Genomic DNA, 22,497 nt, shown 5'->3' with positions numbered 1-22,497 from the left:
TTTATGTGCACCATGGTCCCTGGAGGAACGTTGTTTCGTTTCACTGTGTACTCTGTATATAGCTGAAATGACAATAAAAACCACTTTGACTTTGACTTTGTTTTCTTTGCATTATTTGAAGTTTGAAAGCTCTGCTTCTTTTTTTGTTATTTCAGCCATTTCTCATTTTCTGTAAATAAATGCTCTAAATAACAATATCTTTATTTGGAATTCGGGAGAAATGTTGTCTGTAGTTTATAGAATAAAACAACCATGTTCATTTTACTCAAACATATACTATACTATAATTTTTCCAGATTCAATGTCTACTCTAAATAATTCAAATCTACTACAAATGATTCAGTATCTATTTTTAATGATCCGATGTTTACAATAAATGATTCAGTATCTGCTATAAATGATTAAGCATGTATTTTAAATGCTTCAGTATCAACTCTAAATTGTCCAATTAGGGGTGTGCTACAAGTTGTGTGAGAGAGAGAGAGAGAGCGAGAGAGAGGGGGATGAGAAGACAGAGAGATGGGGAGAGAAAGGGATGAGGTGAGAGAGACAGAGAAAGAGGGATGGGGTGAGAGAAAGGGATGAGGTAAGGGAGAGAGAGAGAGAGAGATGAGAAGATAGAGAGATGGGGAGAGTGAGGGATGGGGTGAGAGAGAGGGAGGAGGTGAGTGAGAGAGAGTGAGAAAGAGAAAGAGAGAGAGAGAGAGATGAGAAGATAGAGAGATGGGGAGAGAGAGGGATGAGGTAAGAGAGAGAGAAAGATGAGGTGAGAAAGAGAGAGTGAGAGAGAGAGAGAGAGATGGTTGAGGTGAGGGTGAGAGAGAGAGCGAGGGATGAGGTGAGAGAGAGGTGTTGCTGCATGGCCTTGGGGAACACTATGTTGGAGATTAAGGCAAACATATGTCTCTAATTGAGCCACAGCTGCTCCAAATGTCAAAGTTCGAGTGTGTGTGTGTGTGTGTGTGTGTGTGGATGAAAGAGTGTGTGTTTTTGATTTTGGTAGATACAAATTTAAATGTAAAGAAAACATATACACTTACATGATCATCATCAGGCAATTTATTAAAACATGTGCATCTTATCCAAAAAATAAATCCAATCCCCCTTTCTTACGCCCACAGTCTATTTTTGTTTAAATAGCAACTATGCCGGTGAATACAGCTCATCTACGATGATGAGCGCATGGTGGTCTGGAAATGAGGTGTGTTCAGGTAAATGTCTGGTGTATTGCTATCTTGGCATAGAAAAAAAACACCAGTGCACCACTGACTAAATACAACCTAGACAGACGTCAACAGCCAGATGTTCATTGCTATCTTGGCAGCGTGTTCACCCCCAGCTTGTTACGCATGTATGCACTTACATATATTATCATTACATTCACACATATAAAGCTTCTGTTCATTCCAAATATTAACTATAGTGGTGCATTATTACATTTGTCAATGAGTGTATGAATGTATATATAGATATAGATATACAGCTCTGGAAAAAAAATAAGAGAGCACTTCAGTTTCTGAATCAGTTTTTCTGATTTTGCTATTTATAGGTTTATGTTTGAGTAAAATGAACATTGTTGTTTTATTCTATAAACTACAGACAACATTTATTCCAAATTCCAAATAAAAATATTGTTATTTAAAGCATTTATTTGCAGAAAATGAGAAATGGCTGAAATAACAATAAAGATGCAGAACTTTCAGACCTCAAATAATGCAAAGAAAACAAGTTCATATTCATAAAGTTTTAAGAGTTCAGAAATCAATATTTGGTGATATAATCCTGGTTTTTAATCACATTTTTAATCATGCATCTTGGCATCATGTTCTCCTCCATCAGTCTTACACACTGCTTTTGGATAACTTTATTCTACTCATGGCTACTGATGGCTTGTGATCATCCATCTTCCTCTTGATTATATTCCAGAGGTTTTCAATTTGGTAAAATCAAAGATTCTCATAATTTTAAGTGGGTAACTCTTTTTTCCAGAGCTGTATATATATTATATATATATATATATATATATATATATATATATATATATATATATATATATATATATATATATATTATATACTGTAAATGTGTGTATATGGGCAGTTTGTAGGTTGTTGAGTGGAAATGTTGCCCACCTTTGAATCCAGTCCATTCAGAGAGAGCATCACTGTTCTCAGTGTATAGATGGGAGGAGGATTATAGACCCGCACAGGCAGTCTTACCTCCACAGGTGAGCTCCGCAGGTGCACTGGGTACAGCAGGGGAGGAAGGCTGGGCAGGTGTGTCTCTTGGCCTGCGGGTCCAGCCGGCTGTGCACTCTGAGCGGGGTAAAGCAGGCCGGACTGCCCCCCTGCCCCGGGTAACAGCAGCCGCCGCCCGCCGTCCTTGGCAAGACCGTGCCGAGACGTGACCGGCATGGAGAACTACAAAGGCTGAGAACAGACCTGCAGACAGAGAGCCATACACACACACACAGAGTGAGACACACAGTGTGTGTGAGGGAGACGGGTGCTGAGAGAACATCTGGAGGAGTGACTGAACCACACAAACACACACAAATAGTCTGAATACACACAACAGTTGAGTTGGGTTCAAAAGAGGCGAAACTTCATCGTTGAGTTTCGATACGGACAAAACTATTGAGACATGTTCATCATCTAATAAAGGGGTGTCCAAACTACGCTATTTTAGAAATAGAATGAAAGTTGGCCCGCTGTTAAGCAGGTTTTTATAATATGAGATTCAAAGTTTGAACACTAGGTGTCAGAAACGGGCAAAAGAGTCTAAAAGCGGAGAGGGTGCGCATTTCTAGCGCAGAAAAACGGGCCAAAGAGTCTAAAAGCGGAGAGGGTGCACATTTCTTGCACGAAAAAAACGGGCCAAAGAGTCTAAAAGTGGAGAGAGTGCGCAGTCCTAGCGCAGAAAACGGGCCAAAGAGTCTAAATGTGGAGAGGGTGCGCATTTCTAGCGCAAAAAAACGGGCAAACGAGTCTAAAAGCGGAGAGAGTGTGCAGTTGCAGCGCAGAAAAACAGGCCAAAGAGTCTAAAAGCAGAGTGGGTAAAGTTGTAGTGCAGAAAATCGGGCCAAAGAGTCTAAAAGCGGAGAGGGTGCACAGTTGCAGCACAGAAAAACTGGCCATAGAGTCTAAAAGCGGAGAGAGTGCGCATTTCTTGCGCGAAAAAAACGGGCCAAAGAGTCTAAAAGTGGAGAGTGCGCAGTCCTAGCGCAGAAAAACGGGCCAAAGAGTCTAAAAGCGGAGAGGGTGCTCAGTTGTAGCGCAGAAAAACGGGCCATAGAGTCTTAAAGCGGAGAGAGTGCGCAGTTCTAGTGCAGAAAAACAGGTCCAAAGAGTCTAAAAGCAGAGAGGGTGCGCATAAAAAATGAAACATCAATTTGAAAAATGTTAGTTTACACAACACTGTAAAGATAGTGAGTCAAAGTAAAATAAAGATAAAGATAGTGAGTCAAGTAAAATGGTGTGTACATAAAAATAATCAGGAAAATTTATTATTTAAAGTGGTATAGTTCATTATTTGTTTTATTACAGAGTCTGTGGCCCGTGACTTCAAATATATTTCTCCTTCTGGCCCCCAACAAAAAAAAGTTTGGACACCCCTGATCTAATGCTTCTTCTGAAATTAAGGGTATTAAAAGAATCTATCCTGCTTTTGTTGGAGTAACTGTATTCAGAAGGCCCAGAAGACATTATACTACATTCTGGAAGAAGAACTGCTGTGAGAATTGAATTCAGCCACAAAAGCTGGAGTTTTGAGGTCAGAATGTTGGGTGATCACCAACACACCTCATCATCCCTCAACTCAAACCCAAAAGTACTGGATGGACCAAAGAAACCAGTTCGGAGGAAAGCGCAGCAACTCGGTTCTGATACATCAGCTCACAGACGCAGCCTTGTGCTGTTCCACATCATCCTAGGAGAGATGAGGGGAAAGAGAGAGCGCCATTTACTGTACCCACCCAGAGAGAGGCCAACTGTGCTCTCTCTGGGCTTCGGCAGCTGATGATGGCAAGCTGCATGACCGGGATTCGAACCAGTGATCTCTCATTCATAGTGGCAGTGCCATAGTCCACTGGACCACTTGGAATCCAGTTCTATTGTGTCAGCAATGGGTGCTTTTTGCAAAAATATTCATACCTCTTGAACTTTTTCACATTTTATCACCCTCAAACCACAATCTTAAGCTCGAGCTGTTTTGTAAAGAAGAAAGGGCAAAAATCTCTCTTGTCTCTAGTTGAGCAAAGCTGGCAGAGACAAACCCCAAAAAGACTTGCAGCTGTAACTGCAGTAAAATGTGGCTGTACTAAGTATTGATATACTGAATAATTTTTCACATCACATTTTTCAAATATTTCATATAGGTGGCTGCAATAAGCCATGCAATTACTGTATTACCAAATGGTAGTTATAAACTAAAATATTTAAACATATTTGGCTATTGCCTCCATTCCATCTCTGACCTGATTTGAAACAGTAAGCTTGTATACAGTGATATAAACTGATATATTGAAGAATCAGAACATGAAGGCCTCCAAACTAAACTACTGAGGCCAAAGCACTCCCATTTGAAAATTTTCCATAAACTTTAAACCAAAATTTCTAATATTTGGCTAAATGGTGGAATGCAAATGCTACTGGCTAACAGACCCATGCCAACAAAAACATGTGTACCACAGCAACGCCTTACCTACCAACACGTGCACCACAGCAACACCTTACCTACCAACACGTGCACCACAGCAACACTTTACCTACCAACACGTGCACCACAGCAACGCCATATCTACCAACACGTGCACAACAGCAACGCCTTACCTACCAACACGTGCACCACAGCAACGCCATATCTACCAACACGTGCACCACAGCAACGCCTTACCTACCAACACGTGCACCACAGCAACGCCATATCTACCAACACGTGCACCACAGCAACACTTTACCTACCAACACGTGCACCACAGCAATGCCATATCTACCAACACGTGCACCACAGCAACGCCTTACCTACCAGCACCTGTACCACAGCAACGCCTTACCTACCAAGAGGTGTACCACAGCAACATCTTACCTACCAACATGTGCACCACAGCAACACCTTACTCATCACCACGTGCACCACAGCAACACTTTACCTAACAACACGAGCACCACAGCAACACTAATATTCGATTGTTTTCACACATACAGCCTGTTGTCTCTCTCTCCATTTCCCAGCTCACCTTTTCCCATAGAAATGAAGCTGAAGATCTGCACTTCAGTGCTGTAAATCATTCAGGAAACAGAAGCTCTGAAATGTTATAACCTGTTATAAAGCGCCCTCTAGTGGTCCCTAATCCTGATGCTTTAGGTCCATTCCTCTGTACACATGATCTTTTTTTTGCCAAAACCGCTTTATCTCAGTAATTAGTTGTTAATGAGTTGATTGGTTGGTTCAGATGTTCTGGAATCAGAACTGTATTAAAACATGCTGGACAAGCCTCCAGGACCAGAGTGAGGACCACAGCTGGAGTTAATGGAAAACTGAATGGAGCTACTGGTGCTGGGTGATCAGTGTCATCCATACTTCAAAATACCCACTTACTATCTTAAAATAATAACTTAGTATATCAAAATAACTGTTTAGTATCTTAAAATAATGACTTGGTAGCTAAAAATAAAATACTAAGTACTTAAAAAACACTTAATTCCTCAAAATAACAACTTGGTCTCTCAAAAGAAAAACATATTACCTCAAAATAACCACTTAGTTTTTGATAACGCCTTAATATACTACTTAACACTTGGTACGTCAAAATAACCACATAGTATGTCATAATAACGACTTTCTATGTTAAAAAAACACTTAGTTTCTCAAAATAATCATTTAATGCCTCAAAATAACCACTTAGTACCTTAAATTAGCCACTTAATACCTCAAAATAATGACGCATTACCTCAAAATAACCACTTAGCCACTTTGTACCACAAAAAAAATAACCAAATAGTATGTCATAAGGTAGTAAGCCGCTTACTACGTTAAAAAACACGTATTTCCTCAAAATAATCATTTAATACCTCAAAATAACCACTTAGCCAATTATTACCTCAATGTAATGACGCATTATCTCAAAATAACCGCTTAGCCACTTTTTACCACAAAAAACACGTAGTACGTCAAAATAACCACATAGTATGTCATAATAACGACTTACTACGTTTAAAAAACTCTTAGAACCTCAAAATAACCACTTAGTATCTTAAAATAACTACTCAGTACCTTGAATTAGCCACTTACTACCTCAAAATAATGACACATTACTTCAAAATAACCACTTAGCCACTTCGTACCACAAAAAAAACACTTAGTACGTCAAAATAACCATATAGTATGTCATAATAACGACTTACTTTATTAAAAAAACAATTAGTACCTCAAAATAATAATTTAATACCTCAAAATAACCACTTAGTATCTTAAAATAACCATTTAGTATCATAAAATAGCCACTTACTAGCTCAAAATAATTACACATTACCTCAAAATAACCACTCAGCTTGTGAGAACAGCTTTCTTTGTAAAAAAAAAAATAATAATAATAATAATAAAAAAAAAACACTCAGTACCTCAAGATAACGACTTAGTAACTCAAAATACCCACTTAGTATGTAATATTAACGGAATAGTATGTCAAATGACCACTTAGAACGTCATATAGACGACCTAGTATATCAAATTAACTACTAATAACATCCAAGTACTTTAAAATAACAACTTAGTATCTCAAAATAGTGACTTAGTACCTTAAAACAACCAAGCACTTTAACATAACCATTTAGTACCTTAAAATAACGACTTTGTACCTAAAAAAAAAAACTCAAACAGTACTACCAAAGAATCACTTACCTCACAACACCTCATACACCAACACCAACATAACCACTTAGTACCACTTAATATCTCAAAATAACGACTAAGTATCTCAAAATAGTGACTTAGTACCTCAAAATAACCACTTAGTGTCTTATAATAACCACTTAGTATCTTAAAATAACCACTTAGTACCTTAAATTGGCCACTTACTACCTCAAAATAATGACTTATTACCTCAAAATAACCACTTAGCCACTTTGTACCACAAAAAACACTTTGTACGTCAAAATAACCACATAGTAAGTCGTTATGACACACTATGTTAAAAAAACACGTAGTTCCTCAAAACAATCATTTAATACCTCTAAATAACCATTTAGTATCTTAAAATAACCAATTAGTACCTAAAATTAGCCACTTACTGCCTAAAAATAATGACGCATTACCTCAAAATAACCACTTGTGAGAACACCTTGTGAGAACAAAAACGCTCAGTACCTCAAGATAACGACTTAGTAACTCAAAATACCCACTTAGTACGAAATATTAACGGAAAAGTATGTCAAATGACCACTTAGAACGTCATATAGACGATCTAGTATATCAAATTAACTACTTAGTATCTCAAAAAAAAACTCATAATGTACTACCAAAGAACCACTTACCTCACAACACCTCATACACCAACACCAACATAACCACTTAGTACCACTTAATATCTCAAAATAACGACTAAGTATCTCAAAATAGTGACTTAGTACCTCAAAATAACCACTTAGCCTCTATACCAAAAAAACCCTTAGTACGTCAAAATAACTACATAGTATGTCATAATAACGACTTACTATGTTAAAAACACATAGTACCTCAAAATAATCATTTAATACCTCAAGATAACCACTTAGTATCTTAAAATAACCACTTACTACCTCAAAATAATGACGCATTACCTCAAAATAACCACTCAGCTTGTGAGAACAGCTTTCTTTGTAAAAAAAAATAATAAAAAAACGCTCAGTACCTCAAGAAAACGACTTAGTACCTTAAAACAACCAAGTACTTTAACATAACCATTTAGTACCTTAAAATAACGACTTTGTACCTCAAAAAAAAAACTTACAGTACTATCAAAGAATCACTTACCTCACAACACCTCATACACCAACACCAACATAACCACTTCGTACCACTTAATATCTCAAAATAACGACTAAGTATCTCAAAATAGTGACTTAGTACCTCAAAATAAACACTTACTACATCATAATAATACATCTCAAAATAATTACTTGGTACGTCCTAATAAATATTGTATCTCAATAACTGTATATAATCAATGATTATTTTATTAATTGTATTTGTTTAATCTTTAATTGACTACTGTTTTTTTTTAAAGTAGGGAGACCTGTTCATTTATTGTTTCTTTTTTAAATTAAGGGCATAAAAAGAGAGTTTATCCTGCTTCTGTTTGAGTAACTCTCTCTCTACTGTCCAGGGAAGACATTTTACTATATTCTGGTGTGAGAATAGCTGTGAGGATTTGACTGCATTCAGCAACGAGACAACTAGGGAGTCTTATTCTATACAGGTACTAGACAAGCTGTGTTCACCTTAAATGGGTGCGTATTAAATAAAGCACAGAAGTCTTATAGTTATTATAGTTCATATTTTGCTCTTTTTGGAAGGAGAGACAAATATATACATACATTTTACAATATCTGCACAAACCAAACGCAAGAGAAACTAAACAACAAAAATACAGTTATGAAATTCTCATAACATAAGACATGCATAATTAGTCTATACATTCATATATATGTACAAAAAAATAATTAATCCAAAAACAACCACAGTAAATATTTCATGAAGTGCGATATTTAAGTTTTTCACACCCAAATTACTAAATTAAGTGCATCTTTCACCATATTCCACAGTGCAGTTCAGTTTCAGCTCAAAGCTTATCTTTCTCGCTCTGCAGTTTAGCCTCGAATCCCCCAGAGGGCGCTAGAGGGGTGAACTTGAGCAGGGGTAGGTCCAGGGAGTTGGGGGGTTCTCTGGGCAGCCGGAGGGGTGGTGGGGGAGGCAGTGGTCTGGAGGAACAGGGGTCTGAACCACCATTTAAACCACAATCTGAGTTACTGTTATTGTTTGCGTCGCTGGCGGCCGCGGTGAAGCTCCTGGTGCTGCTGCTGTGGCAGTGAGGCAGGAACGCCCCCCGGTGGTACCGGCGGTAAATCACACCCAGCACCAGCAGCAGCAGAGCTATGAGGAACCCCAGCAGAACACACACCACATAGAGGAGCTCGGGAAACGAAGCCCTGCTGCAGTCTGGAGAGGAAAGAAGAAGGAATTTTAAAAAAGGACAATTTGTTTTATTGACGGTTCTTTAGACTTATATTAAAGTTTTACACTAGGGGTGTAGAAAAAAAGGATATATCAAAGTATTGTGACATTTTGTTTTGCAATACTGTATCGATTTTCGAAAATACAGTATCCATATTTAAATAGTAGCTTATGCCAAATTCACTCTACACTTTTTAAATCCAATTTTTTTCGTTAATCGCCAACAAAAACTATTTGGTATGCTAGACATCTGACTCAGTTGGTGACTAGGAGTCAGGAGCAGCGGCTACATACTGCCGATGGAATTACCGAGAAAGAGAGAACCACAGGTCCAAAATGCGCACCCTGATAAGTTTAATCCAGCCTTTAGTCCAGGGGTGTCCAAACTACGGCCCGTGGGCCATTTGCGGCCCGTTTCCTTTTTTGGACCGGCCCGCGAGGTATTTTAGAAATAGAATGAAAGTTGGCCCGCTGTTAAGCAGGTTTTTATAATGTACGATTCAAAGTTTGAATGCTAGGTGTCAGAAACGGGCCAAAGAGTCTAAAAGCAGAGGGAGTGCTCAGTTTTAGTGCAGAAAAAACGGGCCAACGATTCTAAAAGCGCAGAGAGTGCTCAGTTGTAATGCAGAAAAACAGGCCAAAGGTTCTAAAAGTGGAGAGTGCTCAGTTGTAGCGCAGAAAAACAGGCCAAAGATTCTAAAAGTGGAGAGAGAGTTCAGTTGTAGCGCAGAAAACGGGCCAGAGTCTAAAAGTGGAGAGAGTGCTCAGTTGTAGCGCAGAAAAACAGGCCAAAGAGTCTAAAAACGGAGAGAGGGCAGAAAAAGGGCAAAAGAGTCTAAAAGTTGCCGTAATTAAGGAGTTTAATATTAAGAAACATCATTAAATAAAACATCAATTTGAAAAATCTTAGTTTACACAACACTGTGAAAGATAAAGATAGTAAGTCAAGTAAAATGGTGTGTAAATGAAATAATCAGTAAAAAGTATTATTTAAAGTGGTATATTTCATTATTTGTTTTATTACAGAGTCTGTGGCCCTCGACTTCAAATATATTTCTCCTTCTGGCCCCCAACAAAAAAAGTTTGGACACTCCTGCTTTCGTTCATTGCAACATGCATGCAGAATACAGCAAATAGAGCTCCAAACATAGAGCTTCACCCCTTACCTTCAGTTTTAGGATCCACACACATCGCCCCACCCAGGCCTGGACTGTAACCATGCAGACAATGACACGAATAAGAACCGAACTCGTTCACACACTCCGCGTTGACGTCGCACATGACCAACCGCGTCTCACACTCATTAATATCTGCAAAAAACAAACACTTTTTATATGTTTATGCACTATTTGTAATCTGTTAATCAGAATAAATGTATTAATGGGACAGCCCTCATTTGCTCATTCATGTTAAATCGCCTCTTCTTGCAAACTATACATGATCTACAATATCGAGTAGAGGTAGGCGATATGGTCCTAATCTATAATCATGATATTTTATGTTATTTTTGTGATAATGATACTCTAAGCGATATGAGAAAACACTGAATTAAAAAAAATAATGATTACAAGAACACTCGATACACACGATATTTCAGGATATAATATTGTTCATGATATTTTACAAAAAATGGCAATATTATTGTGTATGATCTGATGTGACACACTCCTAAAATCGAGATCAGAACGCCATTGAGGTCATGTCAATTTAAATGTACTAGAGGCGTCACGATTCTCTAAATCATCGATTCGATTTTATTTCCAATTTTAGAGTCACGATTCGATTTGATTCGATTTTCTTTTTTTTTTTACTGCAGAGAGGCCTATGCCAGTTTTAGATTAGTCTATGGTCAGTCATTGGTTTGATTCATCAAATTTAAAATATCTTATTTCAAAAGGTGGGCTTGATATAAGTGATGCAAAGCGACCCAAGTGATCTGTAATACACCACATTAGGCACTAATGGTCAAATTTAAATAATTTAATTAAGATATATATGTAATGCCATCTAGTGGCTTTTTTTGGTAGCAGCAGTGTGCATTACAAAATAATAGAACAATTAGAGCCTTAACAAACTGAACTCTATCCTACTATAACAGTTAAACATCAAAAATAAGACTCGTTCCCTGAGAATGACAAGTTTTTTTCTTTAATAAAGATATATTATTAACTTTATCTGAGAGAAAGATGATCCTTAAGGTACCAAAACTATTAACACATTTAAAGCTAGACAAAACAACTTTTATTTTTATATTTTCAAGTTCTTCTTTAGGAAAAGCTTAGAGGGAGGGATTGTGTTTATCCTCTTTTTGACTTTGAGGCTCGAGACCATGACATAATTTCGATCGATTTCGATAAAATATCGAAATTGTGACACTCCTAAAAAATGTACAATAAGTCTAATTCTATAAATTAATAAAAACGTTACAGGCTGAGCTGCTGAGGCTGTACACACCCTCTACAGAGATGGAGGAGACGGTTCCGTGGCTGTTGGCGCCGTGAGGTTTGATGCTTTTCCCCTTCAGGTTCTGCAGGGTGGACTGGAGCTCTTCATTCTGCCCCGACCCGAACTGCACCCACAGGATCAGTAATACTCCATCACTCAGCCTGTAATACATCCAACACACACATCACCAAATATTAGGCTACGTTCACATTGCAAGACACATGTGATGCTCAAATCTGATTTTTTAGCTCAGATCTGATTCGTCCATCTTGTCGGTTCACATTCACTGTAAATGTAAGTGATCTGTATCTGTGTGTAATGTGAACGAATCTGTTCCTGAAACGCCGTCTCACATGATCACATTGATACCTGTATAAACGTCTCCTTCTTCACCAACAACAAAAAAACTCATATCAGAGAGACGAGACACTCGTAGCTTTATAAAGGGAAATGGATGAGTTAGCAGCTCATATGTGGAGCATCTTTTGCTGGAGTGAAGAAACAGTAAACAGCTGCTCTGAAGCTCATGCTCAGGTCGAGGAGGTGAAAAAAGGACAGGTGGTTTGCTTTTGCTGTTTTTACAGAGATTCAGTGTGGGTACGAGAGAGAAGCACGCATGAAAAAGACGCATGAATTCTGATTTTGACCGTTCACATTCATGTTGCATGTCCGTAGATCGGATACGCATCTGATTGAGGACCACATATGAAAGTCTACAAACTCAAAAAGTGACTCAAATCTGATTATTTTGCTCAATGTGGCTCAGATCTGTTTTTTTTTAAAGCTGTGTGAACGTGCCAAATCAGATTTTTTTCAAATGAGACCTGAGAGTCATATATGGTTCTAAATCTCAATGTAGTGTGAGCGTTTATCGTGTTATTGGCTAGCTGTTCGTCCTACGTAGCTCGTTATATCACCCTGGCTTACCGAAACCACTCAGTGTTCCACAGTGTATTGCTAAAGCTAATGCTAATGCTGCTGCACCCAGCCATAGTGTAAATCTGGAAATCGAAGCTTACTGTAAATAAACGGAAGTGCTTTACTTACCCAAATCTGTGTAGATTAACATCCATGACTTGTTTAACTTTTAAAAGATAATGTTTTCTTTAGAATTACAGTTTTGTTTATTTAGCTTAGCTTTACTTGTCTACCCTGTTCTGTACTATTGTTGCTTAATGCGCCTTATAATCCTGGGTGCCTTATAGTGCAAAAAATACAGTACCTTTGTTTCTCTTGATTTATAAGCTCTTACAACAAAAATGATGACATATTGTAAAGCAATGTTTATTACAAATGAGCATTTCAGGAGATTAGAGACGTACCTTTTAGATCTTTTAGATGAAACGCTCTTCAACTGGTGGTTTTCCAAATGCGTCTCAATCTGCACACAGAGAAAGCAAAAAAAAATAAAAAATACTGAACATTTACATAATATATAAAACTAAAACAACAACTGCAGTTACTTTATTTAGCAGAGATTTCCCCACATTACCATGTGCTGTACTTCAGTCCTAAAGGAGTCTCTTATACGATCCCAGCTCTCTCTGTGAGCATGGTGAACACCAACCTCAACGCTCACTTCCAGCAAGACTCCTGAATGGAAAAGAGTCACAGATTTATCTGTAGAGGCACCAGAAACCAAACAGAAACTCCAGAAGAGTTCCCTATTGTAGAATAATAATAATAAAACTCACCCCCTGGAAGGTGTGGAGGTTCAGCCTGGTGTTGGCCGGTCTGGACTGGGCGAGTACGTCCTGTTTAATAATGAGAACATTAAGACTAAATGAAGAGAGGGCAGCAGTTGGGTATAGGAGACTGCTTTTACCTTATTGTAAACATCTTCAATCTGAATAAGAACTTGCAGTAATTTGCTGAGTGAAAAAATCTCAGGAAGTGTTTGGTATTGTTAAACACATGCTCACAATGGGGGGGGGGGGGATGACCATTTAAATGGCCTGGGGGAAATAGGTTTCATCCCGCATCTCAGCATGTCTCAGTGATGTCTCGTCGTGAATGAGTTCTCATCATCTAAAACTCAACCCCAGCAAGACTGACCTTCTGTTTATCCCAGGAACTACGAGCCTTCATCACAATCTCTCCTTCATCTCTTTCCAGAACTCACTGGTCACTCCATCGACAGAAGCACAAAGCCTTTGTGTAGTAATGGATGGATGACCAGTTATCATTCTCGAGCCATATTGCAAATCTAACTCGGTCATGCAGATTTCTCCTGTACAACATCCGAAGAATTTGACCGTTTCTGTCTCAGGAAGCCACTCAGGTGCTTGTGCAGTCTCTTGTCATCTCAAGACTTGACTACTGCAACTCTCTACTGGCTGGTCTTCCACTGCGAGCCACCAAACCACTACAATTAATTCAGAATGACTCGTCAATCTTCCGAAGGTCAGTCATGTGACTCCTTTGCTGCGTTCCCTCCACTGGCTTCCTGTTGCCGCCCGCATCCGATTCAAAACCCTAAAACTGGCCTACAAGGCAAAAACGGACCAGCAGCTCCTTCATACTTGATGGCACTGATGGTCAAAGCCAGATCTGCACCAAGAGCTCTTACCCTGCGTTCACACTGGGAAGCGACAAAGCGACAGGAGACCATTCATTTCCTATGGCAGGGCGCGATTTGTCGCCGCAACACGTGAGAGGCGACAAGCGACAAAGCGACAGAGCGACAAGCGACACGGAGATGAATTTTTCTCAACTTTATGCAAACTAATTATGGCGCGGTAAAGCGACATTCTAACCCGATTGGCTCCTAGCTTTTCTTTGGACCAATCACAAACAAGGCGGTTCGACGTCCTCAAGCTCCTACTCTCTGGATTTCTAGTTTCTTTCCCGGTTCATTCTGTTGAACGGGGTGGACCCACATCAATATGTGGGAACGGCTGCGTTTCCAGCGCAGTTAAATCACAGAAACGCCCAAGAGTCCAGCAAGTTTGGGAGTTATAGCTGTAGAATAAAGTGGCCAAGCGATTCCTTTTTTGTGCCTTTTTTCTTGTCGGAGGCTGGACCATGATAAACGCGGGCGTTGAGCTTGACACGCCCACAAGCGACAAACGCTGGGCGACACAAGCGACTCGTCGCGTTCCAATGTGAACGCAGGGTTAGAGCTTCCAGTACAGCTCGGCTCGAACCTCCATCCCCCAAATCACACAGAAAACAGACATCCAGACTCTTCACTGTGCTGGAGCACCAAGGTGGTGGAATGAACTTCCACTGGTTGTCTGAACAGCAAAGTCACTCGCGGTCTTTAAAGGTCGACTGAAGACCCATCTTCTATAGTTCCTAAACTAATCCCCCCCCCCAAAAAAAAGGTTCCTAGGGTTCTAAACATGATCAAGCTCTGTGTATCTCTTGATCCTAGTCTACAAACTAGCTTTGGATATTTGAAGTAACATCGAAGCACTGTTGTGGTAAGTCGCTCTGGATAGGGGCGTCTGCTAAACACCATACACAGCAAAAACAGGAGAGTTGAAATTTCAGAGTTAAACTCTCAAAGTGTAATTTTAACTCATTCAGATTTAAATGGTGTTCAGTGTTGGAGTTATTTGACAGAGTTGAATATTTCAGTGTTAATCCCACTAAACCCAATAAATACTGGCCAACTCCACAGGGATTTAATTATACTCCGCCCAGTTAAACACTTTATTTGCAGAATGGGTGTGTCCCCCAGATCCTAACTTACCATCAGTGTGAAATCTTGCCCACCAGGGCTCATTCCATTGGGTATTGTGTTATATTTAGTTTAATGGTTGTTTGTCTAGCCAATATATTGTAGGCTATAAGAGCAAGTCACCATCCTTTATACAGTAAATTGTGATAAAAATACAATGGAAAAATTACACGATAATCTGTCCTGAATAATAATTAACAAATAAAAAGTCATATTAATTGACTAATCTTCTCATTTAGATTTTTTTAAAACTCTTTTCAGTGTAAGTGTAAAAATTTAGGAAGTTGAAAAAATACAGATGTGAGTTAAAAAGGAGCTCTGGCAAGGTGTTAAATGTTTAACTATTTTGAAAGTGATGATTTAACTCTAAAAAGTGTGGAGCTACAGAATATAAACCCTGAAAAAGAGTTAAAATTAACTCTGCGAGAGTTAATTTAACACTTGCCTTTTTGCTGTGTAAATGTAAATATGTATCGCCCAGTATTCCGTATTGTGTGCACTTTCCCTTTAAGAGACTGTTGTGTTGCATCATGGAAACCATTGGACCTATAGCTCTTTTCTTTTATTTATTTAATTTCTGTAAGTAACGACGTAAATGTGCTTTGATGCTGCATTAGCTTATATAAAAAATAATAAATAAACAAGTGCTACCTTTAGTCCTGTGAGACGGTTTGGGCTTTCCTGACGAATTCGGCTGAATTTTGCTCTCCTTCACACTCTCCTCCAGATCTACAGCACCAGCCTGGAACGTTCCACCGCCGTCCACCAGGGGTATCTCCACAAAGATCAGATCCTCTACATCCTGCAGATCTGGAGGGGTGTGATGCTCGGCTCCGGCTGGAGCAGATGCAGGAGGCTGTATAGACTCCGGGCTAAGCTGTGCGGGCTGGTGTTTATCTACAGCGGACAGGACCGGAGTGGTACCAGGGGACGCCGCAGTGGTTGCTGTGGTGTACACAGGTACAAAGAGCTCAGGAGTGTCTTCATCCGCAGGTATGTAATCAAGCACTTCTGTTGACATGGAAACAAATAGCAAAAATATATAATAATATATAATAAATCACTTAAATCATAAAAACAGTAATTATCAGACCCGCTCTAGTGTCTGGGATTATCTGTCTGGTTCCTATAGAGTTTTAACTGAACTGGAAAAATCTGCTTTTATCATTTAAAACGTTTAATATCTACCACCTTCAGACACCCTGTAACTGTTTTATTTTGTTTTGTCTGTAGCCGGTTTATATTTTATTTATTTTATTAATTTCATAATTTAATTTGTTTTATTACTGGTTTTCCTTTTGGCCTTTTTCCTTTTTATTTCTTCCTTTTATTTTTTATACTTTTTAAAACTTATTCCTATTCATTTTAGTTCCATAATTTATACTTTTTTATGACTGTGGTGTTATTTTAATCATTTATTTCTATGTTTTATTGCTTTATATTGTAGCCTGTCTGCATATCCTTTTATTCTGAATTATTTTATTTCTCTTTAATTAAATCTTATATTGTTTTAATGCTCGTCTGCATTAAAATTGAGGGTTACCCTTAATGTATTACCGAGTGAAAACAAAAGTATGATTGATAAATAAGACCATTAACAATAAATAAATAAATAAATAAAACACAAAAAAGTTAGAAAGTCAAACAAAGCTGTAGATTATTTTAAACTGACAGAACATTGAATACCTTGTGCACATATTCAATATATTTTTTAATTCAACATTAAAAAAAAATATTAATATAACAGGTGGTTCTATTTAAAGGTGAGCAGTACCTTCTACAACACCAGCAGCCTGGTCTTCAGCCCCTCCCCTGGTTTTCCGGACCTCTCCAGGGTTCTTCTCCCATATTCCTGCTGCAGGAAGCTCATTGGTCCAGGGGTGGGTGACTCCATTGACGTCCACACTTTCTATCAGGGCATTGTCTATATGCTCCATCTCATTAGGAGCTGGTGTCATTTCTACAGTTACCTTTTCTTCTTCTTTTTCTTCTTCTTCTTCTTCTTCTTCATCTTCATCTTCAACATCTTCCTCCTGTGAATCTCCCTTCACTGTAGTTGTACCTGGGTCTAGGATGAACACACAATTACACACACTTAGTACAACTGCAGTACAGTATGTGCATTTTATATTACAAGAAAAAACATAAATGTGCTCTGGATCAAAAGCAGGGCTCTAGAGTAATTAGAACAAGAAGCAGTGCTGTGGACGAAATGCACAGTTCTAACATAAGCAAAATAAGGCGCTGCTCTGGGCTGCTCTAGACCCGAAAGTAACACCAAAACCTCCAAAAGCAGAGCCCTTGAAGAATCAGATTAAAAGGCACTGCTCTGGACCAAAATCTAGAATAACCAGAAATCTAGAATAACCATAATAAAAGGCAGTGCTCTGGACAGAGAGCAGAGCTGCTATGGACTGAAAGCAGAGCTGCTCTGGGGCAAAAGCAGAAATCTAGAATAACCATAATAAAAGGCAGTGCTCAGGACAGAGAGCAGAGCTGCTCTGGGGTAAAAGCAGACATCTAGAATAACCATAATAAAAAGCAGTGCTCAGGACAGAGAGCAGAGCTGCTCTGGGGTAAAAGCAGAAATCTAGAATAACCATAATAAAAAGCAGTGCTCAGGACAGAGCAGAGCTGCTCTGGGCCGAAAGCAGAGCTGCTCTGGGCCGAAAGCAAAAATCTAGAATAACCATAATAAAAGGCAGTGCTCTGGACCGAAAGCAGAGCTGCTCTGGACCAAAAGCAGAAATCTAGAATAACCATAATAAAAGGCAGTGCTCTGGACCGAAAGCAGAGCTGCTCTGGACCAAAAGCAGAAATCTAGAATAACCAGAATAAAAGGCAGTGCTCTGGACAGAGAGCAGAGCTGCTCTGGACCAAAAGCAGAGCTGCTCTTGGGCAAAAGCAGAGTTGCTCTGGGGCAAAAGCAGAGCTGCTCTGGGGCAAAAGCAGAGCTGCTCTGGGGCAAAAGCAGAGCTGCTCTGGGGCAAAAGCAGAGCTGCTCTGGGGCAAAAGCAGAGCTGCTCTGGGGCAAAAGCAGAGCTGCTCTGGGGCAAAAGCAGAGCTGCTCTGGAGCGAAAGACGAGCTTCTCTGGACCAAAGGCAGAAATCTAGAATAACCAGAATAAAAGGGAGTGATCTGGACTGAAAGCAGAGCTTTAAAATAATCTAAATAAAATGCAGTGCGCTCTGGACCAAAAGCAGAGCTGCTCTTGACCAAAGTAAAACTCTAGAATACCCACAAAAAAAAAAAAAAAAGTCAGTGCTCAGAACTGGAAAAAATAAATAAAAGACAGCTTTTGTATATTACATAATATACAAGATGAAAGCAGAGCTGCTCTGGACCACAAATAAAGGAGCATAAAGTTAGTTTTCCAATACAGCTGTACATGGCCAAAAGCAGAGCTCTGAATAATCAGAATAAAGGCAACGCTCCAGACTAAAAGTAGATTTAGTGCAGAGCTCTGGAATAACCACAATGAAGGCAGAGCTATTGACTAAAACATAGCTGCTCTGGAATAAGCAGACTGAAAGTAGAGCGGCTCTGGCAAAACTCAAATGTAGGCAAAAGGTCAAAATAAATGCAAAACTGCTAACTACAGCTAACTACAAGCAACTCAAGGCACAGCTCCACAAAAAACACAATTTATAATTGACTCTATAATTTAATATAATTGCTATAATACAGATTAACAGATTACACTATCCACCCCCCCTCCCCCCATCTGCCCACACACTCACCACCGACCGTGGGCGCAGGAGGAGGTTCCACAGGTCCAAAAGCCTGGTACTGTGCGTAAAACCCCCGGTGAGGTGGGTTCGGGTTGGGACCGATGAGCTGCACCACGTGCACCGTGTTGGAGATGGAGGTGTACCTGGCACTCTGCCAGCACCTCTCCAGAATCTGCGCTCCTCCGGCCGCCACCGGAGACTCGTCCAGGTGGATCTGGTCCATCTTCAAGTGGCAGGTGTAATCCGGCGTCAGGTCCTCCAGGTACAGCTTCACTCGTTTCCCACGAGGCACCTGGATGGTCCAGTTGCACCAGAGGGCGGGGCTTGAGCACAGGTAGTCGGGGGAGAAGAACTCGCCGCTGTCGCCGCCGAGGGTCTGGTGGCAGCTCCGCAGGGCGAAGAACGCACTTCCCTCCAGAGCTCTAAAGCCTTGTTCAGGAAAACATGCAGATAAACACTATTGCGAATGGGATACACAGACAAACACAACAGATTATATATTTACTCACTAAATATCAGTACTTTCCCCATTTAAATGCCCTTTAAATCTCATGTTCAGCTGTTTCTATTGTTTTTAGAGATGGAGGACATGGCAGAAATGAGAGCAGAGTTCATCACTACACACCTCCAAACTTCATGTAGCTTCAGAGTTCATCACTACACACCTCCAAACTTCATGTAGCTTCAGATTAGATCATCACTACACAGCTCCAAACTTCATGTAGCTTCAGATTAGATCATCACTACACACCTCCAAACTTCATGTAGCTTCAGAGTTCATCACTACACAGCTCCAAACTTCATGTAGCTTCAGATTATTTCATCACTACACACCTCCAAACTTCATGTAGCTTCAGATTAGTTCATCACTACACACCTCCAAACTTCATGTAGCTTCAGATTAGATCATCACTACACAGCTCCAAACTTCATGTAGCTTCAGATTAGATCATCACTACACACCTCCAAACTTCATGTAGCTTCAGAGTTCATCACTACACAGCTCCAAACTTCATGTAGCTTCAGAGTTCATCACTACACAGCTCCAAACTTCATGTAGCTTCAGATTAGTTCATCAACTACACACCTCCAAACTTCATGTAGCTTCAGAGTTCATCAACTACACACCTCCAAACTTCATGTAGCTTCAGAGTTCATCACTACACACCTCCAAACTTCATGTAGCTCCACAGTTCATCACTACACACCTCCAAACTTCATGTAGCTTCAGATTAGATCACCACTACACACCTCCAAACTTCATGTAGCTTCAAATTAGATCATCACTACACACCTCCAAACTTCATGTAGCTTCAGATTAGATCATCACTACACACCTCCAAACTTCATGTAGCTTCAGATTAGTTCATCACTACACACCTCCAAACTTCATGTAGCTTCAGATTAGATCATCACTACACACCTCCAAACTTCATGTAGCTTCAGATTAGATCATCACTACACACCTCCAAACTTCATGTAGCTTCAGAGTTCATCACTACACAGCTCCAAACTTCATGTAGCTTCAGATTAGATAATCACTACACATCTCCAACCGGAGATCCAAGAGCAGGTCAAATCCATCCAGCACAGGATACTTTTATAGGTAATATTTATAGGTGTAGATGTGTAGATATGCACTACTAGACAAAAGGAAAGAAATGGAAACTCACCTGTATTCATGTGAGCATCATATTCATTTACCTACAGATATAAACAGACAGCATAATATTAGCAGCAGGTAAAGCTGGTAAAGTGTGTGTGTGTGTGTGTGTGTGTGTGTGTGTGTGTTACCGTTTGGGATTGGACCCAGACCACCAGGTGTATGATGATGGTGGCGATCAGGGGGCAAAGTTCACACATCGACCCACGTCTCTGCATCCTAACTCCACGCTGCTGTAAACCCGCCACTAAACCAGTCACTGAACCCGCCACTCAAACCGTCACTAAACTGTACAGACCGAGCGGATTTTACCGGACAGTATTTGAAACAGGAGGCTCTCGCGTCGCCGTAGCGTCTCTAATCACCGGCCGCAGCTCATCAATCACCTAATCAATATCAATACACGCTTACCTGCCGCGCATGCGCACCAGCCAACCAGCGCCTACTCGCAGAAAACAGAAACAAAGAAAAGGCTGAATTTATTCAATTTAATTATTTAATTATTTTACTTTAATTTATTGACTAGAAAAAAATAAGGACAATAATTATTTTCATTTATCAATTAAGTCTCTTAATTCTTCGTAAATAACAAATACACATTATAATATATATATATATATATATATATATATATATATATATATATTCTTTTTCTCACATTTATTTATTCTTTATTGACTACTTAGAAAAAAATGGAGTAATAATACAGTATATACATATATGGAGTATTTCTATATTTTTAGTTTGGTGTATTATACCTTTATACTTTGCACACACATTTGACCAAATATAGTATGCTTCCATCAAATTTCGTTAGACTTTGTAAATTAACTATAGTAATAATATTTTGGCTCAGTTTTTATATATCGTATACATACTCTCTGGACGTTCTCTTGTAGCAGCAGCTCGGGGTTTAAACTGGACCGTAGTAGCTTTATTTCAAGGATTCAAGGATTCAAGGAGATTTTATTGTCATTCGCATCACATGTGGTACATGAGGTGGAACGAAATTGTGATCTCACGATCCAGTTTTACACCCAAAGAGCTGTTATTAATAGATATATAGATAAAAAAGAATACAATAAAAGAAATAGAATATACAAAATAGATAGATAAATATCCCAAGAATAAAAAAAATAAATAGAGAGTAGAAGGTTCAGTAACATGAAGTCCAGAGTGCAAGTGTGCTATAGCAGCATGATAATGTGAATTAGAGCAGTGGAGATAAAGTGTCTCAGTGCAAGTAAAGTGACCATGTTGGTAAACAGTAAACAGTAATTTGTCCTTGGTGTCAGTGCAGTGTGTTGTTAAGTGGAGTTTAAGAGTCTTACAGCTTCCGGAATGAAGCTGTTTCTGAGTCTTGTTGTTTTGCACTTAATGCTCCGCAGCCACCGGCCTGAGGGGAGTGGGACAAAAAGTGCGTGTGCTGGGTGGGTGGGATCCTTCCTGATGCAGGTGGCCCTTTTCCAGCACCTGGAGGTGTAAAAACAGAGTACAAAGAGTTAAGCTCTGGTATTTTATTCAAAGAAAATTAATTAATTAGATAGATAGATAGATAGATAGATAGATAGATAGATAGATAGATAGATAGATAGATAGATAGATAGATTGATTGATTGATTGATTGATTGATTGATTGATTGATTGATTGATTGATTGATTGGTAGGTAGGTTGGTAGGTAGGCAGGGTGGTAGTTAGGTCATTGATCCCCAAACAGCTCAAGGGTTAAACTGGATCGAAGTAGCTTCATTTGGCAAACAG

General features: G+C 39.4%; 1 protein-coding gene and 1 long non-coding RNA gene across 2 annotated transcripts in view; one reads left to right on the top strand and one right to left on the bottom strand.

The window, feature by feature from the left end:
- The first annotated feature begins 1,496 nt into the window (after nt 1-1,496).
- LOC125785566 (uncharacterized) overlaps nt 1,497-22,497 on the top strand; it is a 111,403-nt gene continuing 90,402 nt past the window's right edge. Inside the window, exon 1 of the long non-coding RNA XR_007427913.1 lies at nt 1,497-1,549. This is a non-coding gene — a long non-coding RNA (uncharacterized LOC125785566). The remainder of the gene's footprint in view (nt 1,550-22,497) is intronic.
- zgc:66455 (CUB and EGF_CA domain-containing protein) lies at nt 8,514-21,158 on the bottom strand. Its single transcript, XM_022674543.2, has 11 exons — nt 20,867-21,158; nt 20,746-20,776; nt 19,082-19,501; nt 17,115-17,408; nt 15,992-16,351; nt 13,350-13,409; nt 13,148-13,248; nt 12,978-13,036; nt 11,665-11,816; nt 10,377-10,520; nt 8,514-9,195 (listed from the first exon to the last, which is right to left on the bottom strand). Exons 1-11 carry the CDS (start codon nt 20,951-20,953, stop codon nt 8,819-8,821), a joined length of 2,085 nt encoding a protein of 694 aa, XP_022530264.2. The 5' UTR covers nt 20,954-21,158; the 3' UTR covers nt 8,514-8,818.

The sequence above is a fragment of the Astyanax mexicanus genome, chromosome 21 (genome assembly GCF_023375975.1).
Source record: "Astyanax mexicanus isolate ESR-SI-001 chromosome 21, AstMex3_surface, whole genome shotgun sequence".
NCBI classification, from domain to species: Eukaryota; Metazoa; Chordata; class Actinopteri; order Characiformes; family Acestrorhamphidae; genus Astyanax; species Astyanax mexicanus.
Note: the sequence above shows the minus strand (reverse complement) of the source record. Positions and strands in the feature narration are given on the sequence as shown.